The 11,980-nt window shown below is 46.9% G+C and overlaps 1 protein-coding gene across 1 annotated transcript in view; it reads right to left on the bottom strand.

The window, feature by feature from the left end:
- Dchs2 (dachsous cadherin-related 2) overlaps positions 1–7,809 on the bottom strand; it is a 215,712-nt gene extending 207,903 nt beyond the window's left edge. The window contains exon 1 of the mRNA XM_029475593.1: positions 5,656–7,809. Within this exon, the coding sequence (XP_029331453.1) occupies positions 5,656–7,650 (1,995 nt within the window). The 5' untranslated portion in view covers positions 7,651–7,809. The remainder of the gene's footprint in view (positions 1–5,655) is intronic.
- Positions 7,810–11,980: the final 4,171 nt, after the last annotated feature.

Here is an 11,980-nt window from a genome sequence, read left to right as displayed (position 1 = left end):
CCCCCTCCCCCCTCTCCCTCTCCTTCTCCCTCTCTCTCTCTCTCTCTCACACACACACACAACCATGACTCAGAAGCTTATAAAAGAGACTGATCCTTAGGTGGGGAAAGGGGGCTTCTAGGACATTGAAGACGAGAGTAAGTAAATAAAAAAGAGGGTAAAAGGAAGACAGATGATTCAGGAAAGTCTCTGCTATCCTGAGTGTGCAGGGACAGATGCATCCAGAAAAGGGGAAGTAGGCAGGTACAAGTCCAGAACACTCCAGGGGTAAACAGGTCACAGAAGACTGAAGAGCCCATTGGATGTGGTAGGCAGAATTTAGCACAGTGTCAGAGGAAAGTCAGACCAGGGGGAAATGGGTACCAAGTAGAGGCCAGGAGCCTGACAGGGAAGAGAGACAGAACACTGGACCCCAATCCCCACAAGACCTGACCACTGTACTCCCCACTATGTCCCCAGCACCAAGATCTGTTCTGCCATGTAACCGGTACTGCTCGGTAAATACTCACCTGCTATGCTTTATTTAATGGATGTGACTGTCTCAGTTTGGATTTTAATGCTGTGAAGACACATCATGACAAGGCAACTCTTATAAAGTCAACCTTTAATTGGGGCTGGCTTACAGGTTCATAGGATCAGTCCATTATCATCAAGGTGGAAGCATGGCAGCTTCCAGGAAGACATGGTGCTGGAGAAGATGAGCGTTCTATATCTTCATTGAAAGGAAGCCAGGAGAAGACTGGCTCCCACATAACTAAGAGGAGGGTCTCAAAGACCACTCCTCACAGTGACATACTTCCTTTAACAAGGCCATACCTACTCCAACAAGACCACACCTCCTAATAGTGCCACTGCCAAGGCCAAACATATACAAACCATCACACTGCTTGATTAAATAAATGAGTTAGTTAGTGGATGAATTCTCCTGATTCTCGTGGGACTATAAAGTAGTAGTTTTGGGCTCATGCTAGTGTAATGCTGGTATAAGAGCTGTGGGCTGTGGTTAATACTGTTTTAAGATCTGATTGTAAGTAGAAGCCATGAGCATAGCTCATATTACAGCAGAGGGAGTCCTTTTTTTTTTTTTTTTTTTTTTTTTTTAGGCTAAAGTTTTTGCGTTGGTAAACTGAGAAAAAAATACTCTCAGGTTAGACACCTGAACTTGGTGGTATCTCAGAGTGACTCCCTCTCTGTCAAAACAACAGCTTTCTGTACTATGTATCACAGTCCCATGCAGTCCCATAATTCAATGTGGGAGTCACAAAACATTTGGCATAAATATAAGGTTGCTAAATGTGCAACAGCCACCAAAGGTTACATGAAAATCCAACATGTAATGAGTCCAGGGAGTTTGTGACAGCAATCACCCGTGTGGCAAGGGCAACATCACTGCAACTCTGGTGGTAAATGCACCTTGCACCTCACCTGGCAGACCCCAGGCAGCACCCACAAATCCTGCCTGAAACACTTCAGCTAGCATTCCAGACTGTTTGTGCTATGGGGCTTTTTGCTGTTCTTACAAAGTTGTCTAGTCTTATAGAAGCATAATGTTTTCATTACAGAAAACAAAGACTTTAAATATGTTCCTCCTGTCATTCCTTAGCATGAACAAATCGCATTGTTTTGTGTCAGAATGCTTAACTTTAAAAAACTGCTGACTTCGTTGCTGACTTGACTTTCACATTCAATGGGTTTTGGCTTGAGATTAAGAAAGAATTTCTTTTCTAACTAGCCTAAACATGCTTCTACCATCTTGTGCTCCATTATTTATGCTGTGCAGTATTCTCAGCAATGATTATTATAAGACCAAACCATGGATCAACTCCAAAACACACTAAAGATATTCTACATACTGCAATATTAAATACGCACCCAAGAGTTAATTCTTTATGTAAAATTAACCAGGCACATTCATCCCCTTATTACATAAATATGCTTTTTCTTTAATAAATGACAAAAGTATATGTGTAATGATCAATTATTTTATAATGTATTATCAGTAGATGTTTAATTTGTCTACTTATACAACTATATGCCCAGATCTCATAAAAATTTCTCAGAACAAAGAAGCGACCATTGGGAAAGTTTGAGGAGCCTTAATCTAGACCAGAACATTAAGACACTGACAGGAACTCTGGGTAGTATGTTATTAAGAAGGGGATGTCAATAAGGAGGAGGTATGGAGAAAGGAATGAAGGCAATTGAGGCAAGGGCCCACAGCTGCCATACTCAGCTCTCCTGTACTGTAACAAAATACTCAAGACAAGCAGCTTATAAAGAGAAAGGGTTATTTTGACCCAGTTTTAATTCCATTGTGTGAAAGTCTGAGGCAGATAGTGAGTTCTGGACTATGCAGTAAGCATCTATACTTAACAACTGAAGAAACAGTGGAGAGGGAATAGGTGAGGGAAAGGAAGAAAGGGAGAATAAAAACACAGAAAGAAAACACCCTGGAGTTTAGGGGACAGTCGCAGCTAGTGAAGAGCAGCCGTCAGAGTCTAAGGTAGAGGGTCTCAACCACTCTTCAGTGGCTAGACAGATCCCTGGAATTTCCAGAATTCCAATCAGCACAACTTCATACTGTCTCTAGCAGCACTGGGAAAGCTGGAAAACTGTCAAAGATGCAGCTTGAGCCTAGATGAGCCTCCATAATGGATCCAGGACACGTGGAGATGGGAGGGGATAAAGTTATCCCTGGTGGCAGAATACTGAAGTGTTAGAAGCAACTCTACTGATAGGCTCTAATCAAAACAGTCACAGTGAGCCCATCTTTTCTCCTGCAAACGAAGCTGTATTTTATTAGTATCATGCCAAGCCCATCAAGCCTACCAAGTAGAAGCAGTCTTGAGAATTACCCTATCTAACCGTTACCCTATCATGATGTCATAGTTCAAATCTGATGGGACTATCTTTGCACACTGGGCATCTACGGCCCCCTCCATGTCTCAGCCTCTTCTGCAGTATTCCTGAGTCTACATGGCTGATCTCTGGATAATTGGTGGGATTAATACATCACTGTCAAGGTTTCCTCCACCTTAAGCAGATGATCACCTCTATCCTTTATGACATCAGACTCTGGTTAAAAAAGATGAAACACTCTTTGGTGGTGTTAGTCACTGACACTTGTGGACTTGTTCATATCAGTAGTGAGGAATGACTGCTTTTCAAGCCTCCTATGGATAAATGCAAGCTGATGATCAGCTACAGTGGAAACTGCTGCACCACACATGACATCTTTATAATACCGTGGGCCTCTATGTATATAAATAGGTATGGAGGTTAACCATCTATTGATAATAACTCATAAATAAATTTATTTTAAGGTAGTTGTTTGGCAGATAATTTTAACATGTATTAAAGACAAAACCAATTTCTCACGTTAATACAATGGGTGTTCTTGTTTAATTTTGCACAGAGAATTTGCCCTGACTGAATGTTTGATACTGCAGGATGTCAAATATATTCAGTGTTTTTCAGAACTGATTCACATTTTGATCTTTTAATTATCAGTATTGAAAATATAGCTTCATGGAAATACACACAACAAAATTGCAGATGTATATCTAAGACCATTGTCATGGTTTGAATATGCTTAGTGCCAGGGAGTGGCACTATTTGGAGGTGTGGCCTTGTTGGAGGTGTGTCACTGTGGGTGTGGGCTTTAAGGCTTTCACCCTAGCTGCCTGGAAGTCACTCTTCCACTAGCAGCCTTCATATAAAGATGTAGAACTCTCAGCTCCTTCTGCACCGTGCCTGCTTGGATGCTGCCATGCTCTTGCCTTGATGATAATGGACTGAAACTCTGAACCTGTAAGCCAGTCCCAATTAAATATTGTCCTTATAAGAGTTGCCTTGGTCGTGGTGTTTGTTCACAGCAGTTAAACCCTAACTAAGACAACCATTTTAGAAATTATTGTAAATTTTCTGCTAACCCCAAGTCAAAATTCACTGGAAAGTTGTAATGAAAGTCAACAACTCAGAAGGCAACTTTTAAAATCAAATATTCTAATGCAAAACGAGCCAATGATATGCTAATTTGTTGTCTACATATTAAAGGATAACAGTGGGGAAATGTTAAAAGTACCTGTTTTCTATAGTTAAAGCAGTATGCTTACAAGAGCAAAAATGGAGATCCTAGAAGCCTGCAGTTCCACAACTTGAGAGGTAGAAGCTTACATAGGAAGTTCAAAGCTAACTCTGGCTACAACAGACCCTGAATCTTTGTTAAACAGTAATTATATAATAGTATATTATATAAGACATGTGTATTTATATTTATTAAATATGTGTTTGATAAGTATATATTGAATAGGTATATATTATATATGCAAATGTTCCTATATATGGTAAAAATTAATAAAAATAACAAAATAAATACCGCAATCCAAATGAGAGTCTCAGGCTGAGAGCCAGTGTATCTGGTGACATTCACTAGTGCTATGTGATCTGCAAGCACATGCAATACCAAGAGCACAAGCTGTGTGCTCAGAAGCAAGACCGCAGTGAAGTCACATGATGTAACACTGATGAGGGGTACCAGGAATCCCTCTTTAATGTTGTTACACTTTTTACAGTCCCCATATTCTCTCATACTACCCCATATGGTCATGACCCACATTTCCAGAAGCTAGAGAAGGGATAAGAGTACTGTTAACTACAAAGCTAAAAAGATATCAGCAACACTGAAAACCCATTTTTCCAGTATAGAAGCACCTCACTTATCTAGAGGTTACCAGGAGCGTACTTTATAAAAGCTAAAGCCTGGCCGTTGTAACTGTAAAGCCGGGAGTTCAGAGCAGAGGTCTGAAATCTACACAGACGTGGGTGCTAATTAAATCGTAAACTCAGTCCAGCAGCCAGTCGAATTTCACCTCCTTATTTCTTCAGTTTATCCTGGAGAGACTAAGTCAGTCCTGGAAATGTGCTTATCTAACAGCAGGTAAGAATAAGAGAAGCGATAAGGATGGGCAGCCTGAAAGTCAGAACACAGCATTCTGATAGCACAGGAAAGATCCCAAGAACTCTCAAGAACACACCCAAGTCAAATAGCAAAGCACAGGCCCTGGGATAACCATAGTGTACTGGGTGAGTCTCCTGTCCAGCACTAAGTCCTCACTGGAGGCTCTCAGCCCACAAAAGTGATAGCTACAATGACTTGATGTCATCCATAACCTTGGTAAACTCCCAAAGCAGGTGGGAAAGAGAGTAAGAGGGACTTCGGAAGTAGGTAGTCACTCAAAAGGGTTTCAATGTTTGGAAAAGAGAAGGTTACCCTGAGTCCTGAGACACCATATAAAGTTCTCAAAAGTGTATGGCATTGCCTACAGCCTGAGATCTGCTTTGGGACAATGGGTAGTGCCTCCCAACTGAACTTGGGAGCAATCCAATGTGAAGGAAACTGGGGTCCCAGAAGAAAATTCCAAGAAAATGTATACTGTGATGGAGAAAGGACCTTAGAGATCACAGGGCCAAGACATAACCCAAAGCTTTGGAGATTAGATAATGAGCTCTCTCGCGTCTCACTGGAGGGTCTGCAGAAGGTATCTTTGCTTCTGCAACGGGGCACAGCACCTATGTCACATTATCCCAGACACATTTAAATCCTCAGCATCCATCCTCGGCCTTGAGCGGGACCCAGAGGCCTGATATCCTCACCTGCAGAAAGCAATGTCCAACTGCAGCATGCTCCGCGAGAGTGACATTATACACCTGCCTCCGGAAAACGGGCTCATTGTCATTCACATCATCCACTGTAATGGTCACCAGACAGGTGGCAGAAAGTGGCGGCTCTCCAAGGTCCTGGGCCACCACTCTCAGCTCCACTGTCTCCTGGACCTCTCTGTCTAGAGCTCGGATGGTGCTGATCAAACCGTTGTCCGGATTGATGCTGAAGGATGGCACACACTCTTCCTCGGGTGACAGAGCCTCAGACTGGCAGGGATCTGAGAGTTGCACTAGCTCATATCGCAGCCTAGCGTGATCAGTGCCCGCCTGGTCAGCATCTAAAGCGCTGACCCAAACCACCGAGGTGCCAGGGACAGCGGCTTCAGACACGGAGGCCCAGTAATGCTCCTGGCTAAAGACAGGTGGCTGGTCATTGAGGTCCGAGACCCAGAGCAACAGCGACTCCTCCGTGCTCAATGGCGGGGACCCTGCATCGGTGGCCACTAGTCTTAACTCGTATAGATCTTGGCTTTCCCTGTCCAAGAGGCCCTCGATGCAAAGGAAAAATACTCCAGGTGAACCACCAGGCCGCAGCGCAAAGACTCCGTTCCCACCTTCCAAGGACAACTTTATGTTGCCTGCCCCAAGGAGGCGTGCACCAAGCACCCCCGCAGCCTCCTCTTCATTCTCTGGGTCACCATCGGCATCGGACACGGAGACTCGAGCCACGTAGTCGCCTGGGTGGGCGCCCTCAGAGACCTGGACCGCACCTCCCTCGGTGAGGAAGAGCAGGTGGATGGCAGGAGGGTTGTCATTCACGTCCAGCACGTCAATGGACACGCGCACGGTGGCTACCTCTGGCTCGGCGCCCCCGTCGCGGGCCTGTATCACCAGCTGGTGCCAGGCCTGCTCCTCCCGGTCTAAAGGTCTTTGCACCCGCACTACGCCGCTCAGCTCCTCCACAGAGAAATAACCCGGATCACCCAGTGGCCCGCCACCTGCGCTCGCCACGGGCACTTGCCGCTCCCGGATACTGTAGCGTACCAAGCCATTGGGGCCCAAGTCGCGATCGGTAGCACGCACGCGACAAACCTCAGCGCCCGGCTGGGCGTCCTCACTTACTGTGGCGCGGTACTCGCCCTGCTCGAAAACTGGCGGGTTGTCGTTCTCATCCAACACACGCAGCTGCACGTGCAGGAGGCCGGTGCGCCGAGGGCTGCCACCGTCCCACGCTTCAATGTGCAGCTCGTGCGCTGCCGCCGCCTCTCGGTCCAAGCGCCGCAGTAGCACCAAGTCTAAGGGTTCCAGCGGTGATGAGGACATGGGCAGGGAAGGCGACCCCGGTAACCCCGGCGTCCCGTAGCGCAATTGGAAGAAGGGTCCTGTGGGATCCTGGGGCAGGTCGGAAGCTTGCAGCAAAGTGTAGCCCTGGATGCTGAACAGCCCCGCGTCCGGGTCCTGGGCTCCTGGCAGGCGGAACGCGGTCCCAGGCGGGCTGAGTTCCGACACGTCCAGCTGCAGGGAGTCGCGGGGAAAGCGAGGGGAATGGTCGTTCACGTCGTTGATGCGGATCTCCACCTGTACCACCTCTCCCAACAGCGTGGCGGCCACGAAGCTGTAGTGGTCCCGCCGCTCGCGGTCCAGACGCCGAGCGGTGCGGATGATACCAGTGTCCGGGTGCACGTGGAAGTCGTCCAGCAGCGGGGAGTCATCCGAGTCCTCCGACAGAAAAAAGCCATTCCCTTCCTGTTGCTGAGCGGCTGGCAACCCCGCGCGAATGTCACCCACCAGTGTGTCCGGGGGCAGCCCCTCGTCCACCGAGAGGCTGAGGTTGAACACCTGGGCAGACGAGCCCGAGGCTGCCCACAGCCAGGCGTGGACGAAAAGCCGGAGCAGGGAGCTCTGCACCCCGGCGCCGCGGGGCCGCCCACGGAGTGACCCCGCCGGCTGACGCCCTTCACCCATCTTTCGCCCAGCAGGGCTCATTTCTCCTCCAGCTCTTTAGGAAGAAGGCTCCGGTTAGCTGCCAGCTTGTATTGGGATCTCAGAACAACCCAGGAGTCTCTTCAGTATTAAGCCAGAGAAGAAAAGACTTTGTTTGGCAAACAAACCAAAAGACCCAGGAGTTCCCAAGGTGGCATCTGCAACTGGTGCAGACGTCCTCTGGCCGCAGCTCACGCAGGCGGGGGCGGCTCTAGCTGCCTCTGCCTCCGCGGCCACCTCTCCAGCCTCTGGATGTCTTTAAGGGAGTCCCATCGCTTTTTCTCTCTTCTTCTATTCCTTTTACATCTGTTCCTTGTTCTGCTCGGCTGGCTGTTTCCCCCTGGTAAAGTCAGGTGCATTATTTCTTTTGCCAAAAAGGAGGAAATTATTTAAAGCGCGCACACGGAGAGGAAGGGGATCCGGCTGGGAAGGGGGTGGAGAAAGGGCGGGGAGGCCGAGAGGGCGCGGGGCGGGAGGAACGGTGGGAGGGGCCGCTCGGGCAGCAGACTGCTACAGGGGCGGCCGCTCCCCCACCCACCCCACTCCACCCCCCCGCGTCTCCCGGCGCTGGTGACTCCGCGGAGCCCCCTCTGACTGGGCCTCCTACTCCTTAGTCCCCTCCCCGTGCGTGATGCGGCTCGCACCGCACCGGGATGAATTCCAACCTGCGAGCCTCGGTTCTGTAGGACTAAAAACGGCTAGCCGGATGGACACGCAGCCCCAGACAGTGATGCTGATGGGGTTGTCTGGCTTGGCTTTGCGAGCAAAGTGGACTGGGTTAGGGAAGAGGCTTGCCCCTAAGCTCGCTCTCTCCATCCTCAGAACAGCCCCTGCAGCGAGCCTGCCCATGGCTCCAAGGAAGGTGGGGGTTATATGGTCACTTTAAGGAGACAAACTTGTGCTCTCTATTTGGCGAGAGAACCCCACCTCCTCAGCGGAAGGACAGATGGAGTCAAAAGGCGATGCACAGCTGGGGCCAGTTTGACTGTAAAGCGGGGAAGGCGGAACTTGGAGGAAAAAAAAAAAAGAAGAAGAAGAAAGGAGAAAGAAAACTTCCAGAAATCCCGAAAAAATCTGTGACACACATGGTACATACATAGCGCGCTTTATTGTACCGAGCTACTTTTTAGCAACGTGCTAGTGTCTTGTCACTCCCCTCTGCCACCTGTGATGACAACAATGGATGGAGCTTGCCTTGCGGACCTTTTTAGGCATCCAGCGCCATCATACCTCCCAGCGTATTTTATAATGATGATTTATGTGCAGACTGACCTTGTGGCATAAGCCCCAGCAAAAGGCTTTACCTCCAGCCCTTTGAGAAGAACCTTGCAGGGATCTGATAGCTCTTCCAAAGTAGCTTAGGGTTGAACCCAAAGACAATTCACCTCAGCCTGCGTAGTCTCGGGCTTCCCTCCTGCTATCCATAGTTATAGATGGAAACTGACAAATGGCCTCTAATAATGTATGCGCCACCAAGGGAGTCTGCTCTCTTGAGAGTGGCCAGCCATATGTAGCAAAAGGTTTCTGCAATTTTGCATTTCAGCCAGAAGGAAGAATTAATTTCCTAGATACTGTTCTGTGCTAGGGGGAGACCAAAAGGCCAGCATACAGTTCCCCAGAAACCCCAGTGAAATGCCTTCTTATACTGAGTGGCCTATGCATGCCATTGCTAACTAGCAGCCACACCAACCTGTACCCCTGAAAAAATAATAATCAAATGATTTTCTTGGCAGTGTTGTATGTAACCAGAGATGCTATTAAAATAATGTCAGCCTCCCTTTTATCAATCAAGTGCCTTTAAGCATTTGGGAGCTCAGGCTTGAGGCTTTGGAGTCTTCTTTCCAACTTAATGCAAAGGCATCAGGAGTCTTACAAACCACCACATCTACTACCACCACTGGTCCCTCCTGAGATGGTTCTGCACCAAGCATTCAGACCGTTTCTAAAGCCAACACTAAGCATTTAACCCCTATTCAGAACCTACATGATAGCTTCTTGTTTCAGACTCCTTCCTAAATTGCCCACCTTGCTCTTCTTCCCTGCTCATTGCAGAATCTTTGAGTTGTTGAGCTTCCCTGTCTAGATCTCTTTTTACCCCACAAAACAGGCTCCTTCTCATTCAGGTCTCATCTAAGATGCCAACTGAGGGGACATCTCCCTGACTACCCTCCTTCTAGTGGGAGGGTAAACCTAGATCCTCACATTCTATGTCATTCAAGGTGCCTTTAAGTACCTGGGATCAGCTTGTTTGGTTCATCTGTTTGGTCTATTACTCCAGTCTTACCCTCTTCATAGACTTAAAGCACTGCTTTAACCCACTCCCCATGAGAGAGTCTGAGAGAGTGTTTGGTGAGTAGTAGATCCCTCTTCGTTGCATGTATCCAGTGGCTGGAATAACTGATAGGCAGATAAATGGATGAACTTTTAAACTGGAACTTGGAAACCACAACTAAAAAGTAACTGGCCCTGAGGTCCCTCACTGTGCTGAGTCCCAGCTTTGCCTTGCTGGTTTTACTCATCCTACGAGCTCCTTTGAACCTTTCAGCTTATCTGAAACTATATTATCGTCCAATATTTCCTTGACACTAAGAGAAAAAGCGGGATCTTTTTCCTGCGCATGGCACTGACACGTACTTTGTTAACACAGGGTTACTTTTGAACGAATGGAAAGTTGAAGCTTTGGAAACCTGTTTTCCTGTTGGTGGTCTGTTGGTTTTATTATTGGAACACACACACATGCAATCCCAGGTTTCCTGGCCGTGTCTCAGTAACATCCCTGAATGCTTTGAACAGATTTCTAGACTGAAAGTCCAGTTCTCTAAAGAAAAGGAGAGGGCTTCTTTGGGTAATGTGGTTGCAAAGCCCTGCATGAGACAGGGCAATGTCTGAGCCTTTGAGGGAAAAAAATCGTGGTGTGACTGGCAATCCCCTTTATCTTTGCAGCTGGTGAAACCTCACTTGGCTCTATAAAGTAGGGCAAGTTATAGAGTTTTGCTAATTTTCTGTTCTCTTAAGTGGGAGCAATACAAGGATGATGGGAACTTTAAGAGAGGCATTTGAGTGGGTTGCATCACCTGATGCTGGCCTGCGGTCTTGTTTTATGTGGGGAAACATTCTAGGAGCTGAGTTGTAATCTCAGCTCTCACTTCTCAGGCCCCAGAGTGTCTGAAGGAAAAGGATGTAAAATCCCCTCAATGAAGAGCAGAAACTATCACAGCTAGAAAGGCTTGGGCAAATCCTCCCTGGGTGTTATATGGTGTCAGTATGGGCTGGCCATCCTGAAAATCACTTCCTCCTTGACTGAAGACAGTTCTTTGCACTGTGATAATTCAATAGAACAAATAGTTATAAAATGCTGGAAACAAAAAGTTTACAACATTGAATGCTACCTTGACCTTTAGGACAAAGTGTATAATGGTTAGCCCTGTCCTGCAGGTGAAGAAATTGAGATTCAGATACAGTGCAAGACCAGAGTCACAAAGGCAGCGAGTGATTCAGTGGTCCCGAACCTGGATAGTTCTGCCCTCAGGTCTGTGGTCTCTTACTGAGCCCTTCGCTGGTTATTTTTATCTGACCTTTCCTTTCAGTGCACGGTCTTCTGCCTTCCCATGGATAGCAGTACAGTGATGTAATGAGTTTGAACAGAAGCTGGGCAAAGTGCAAAAAAAAATGGCTGGGATAGACAGCATGTTTGTGGAAATAAAAAGACAGAGTGGCCACAGGAAATGATTGCCTGGGAGTTAACCAAGGGGCATTAGCTCCTCAGACAGAAAGCTAATGGCAAGAGCTTAGGAACTTGGGAGCTATGGGTGCTTCCTGGAAATCGCCCTAGGGGCAGACCCTCTGAGGATCACAACATCACATTGCCATCAGCCAAATCTTTTTGAAGAGGCAATTGAACTAAAGAATCTTTGGAGCCTGAGATAGCTCCATTTCATAGGTCGGGGTGGCTAGCTGTGGTGGCCTGTCATTCAGTCATAGCCCAGTCTAACTACTGCTGGGAAGTTACCTTTTTTTAGGGATTTTTATTTTTATTTTTTATTAAACTAATAAAATTTATTTTAAAATGTACAACTCATTATTGACAATTTCAAGTCATCAAAGTAACTTATAATAGTTAAATGCCTCTTACATATTCTGAAGCTAAAAGTAATATGCACTCAACCAGTTTTTAAAATCTATTTGGAACATTAAACATGAGAGAAGTAGAAAAATCTCTAATGAAGTGCTCTATGAATGGAGTACTACTCAGCTATTAAAAAGAATGAATTTATGAAATTCCTAGGCAAATGGTTGGACCTGGAGGGCATCATCCTGAGTGAGGTAACACAAT

Source organism: Mus caroli, chromosome 3, assembly GCF_900094665.2.
Source record: "Mus caroli chromosome 3, CAROLI_EIJ_v1.1, whole genome shotgun sequence".
Taxonomy (NCBI): Eukaryota; Metazoa; Chordata; class Mammalia; order Rodentia; family Muridae; genus Mus; species Mus caroli.
The sequence above is the reverse complement of the archived record's forward strand: the minus strand, read 5'-3'. Positions and strand labels throughout refer to the sequence as shown.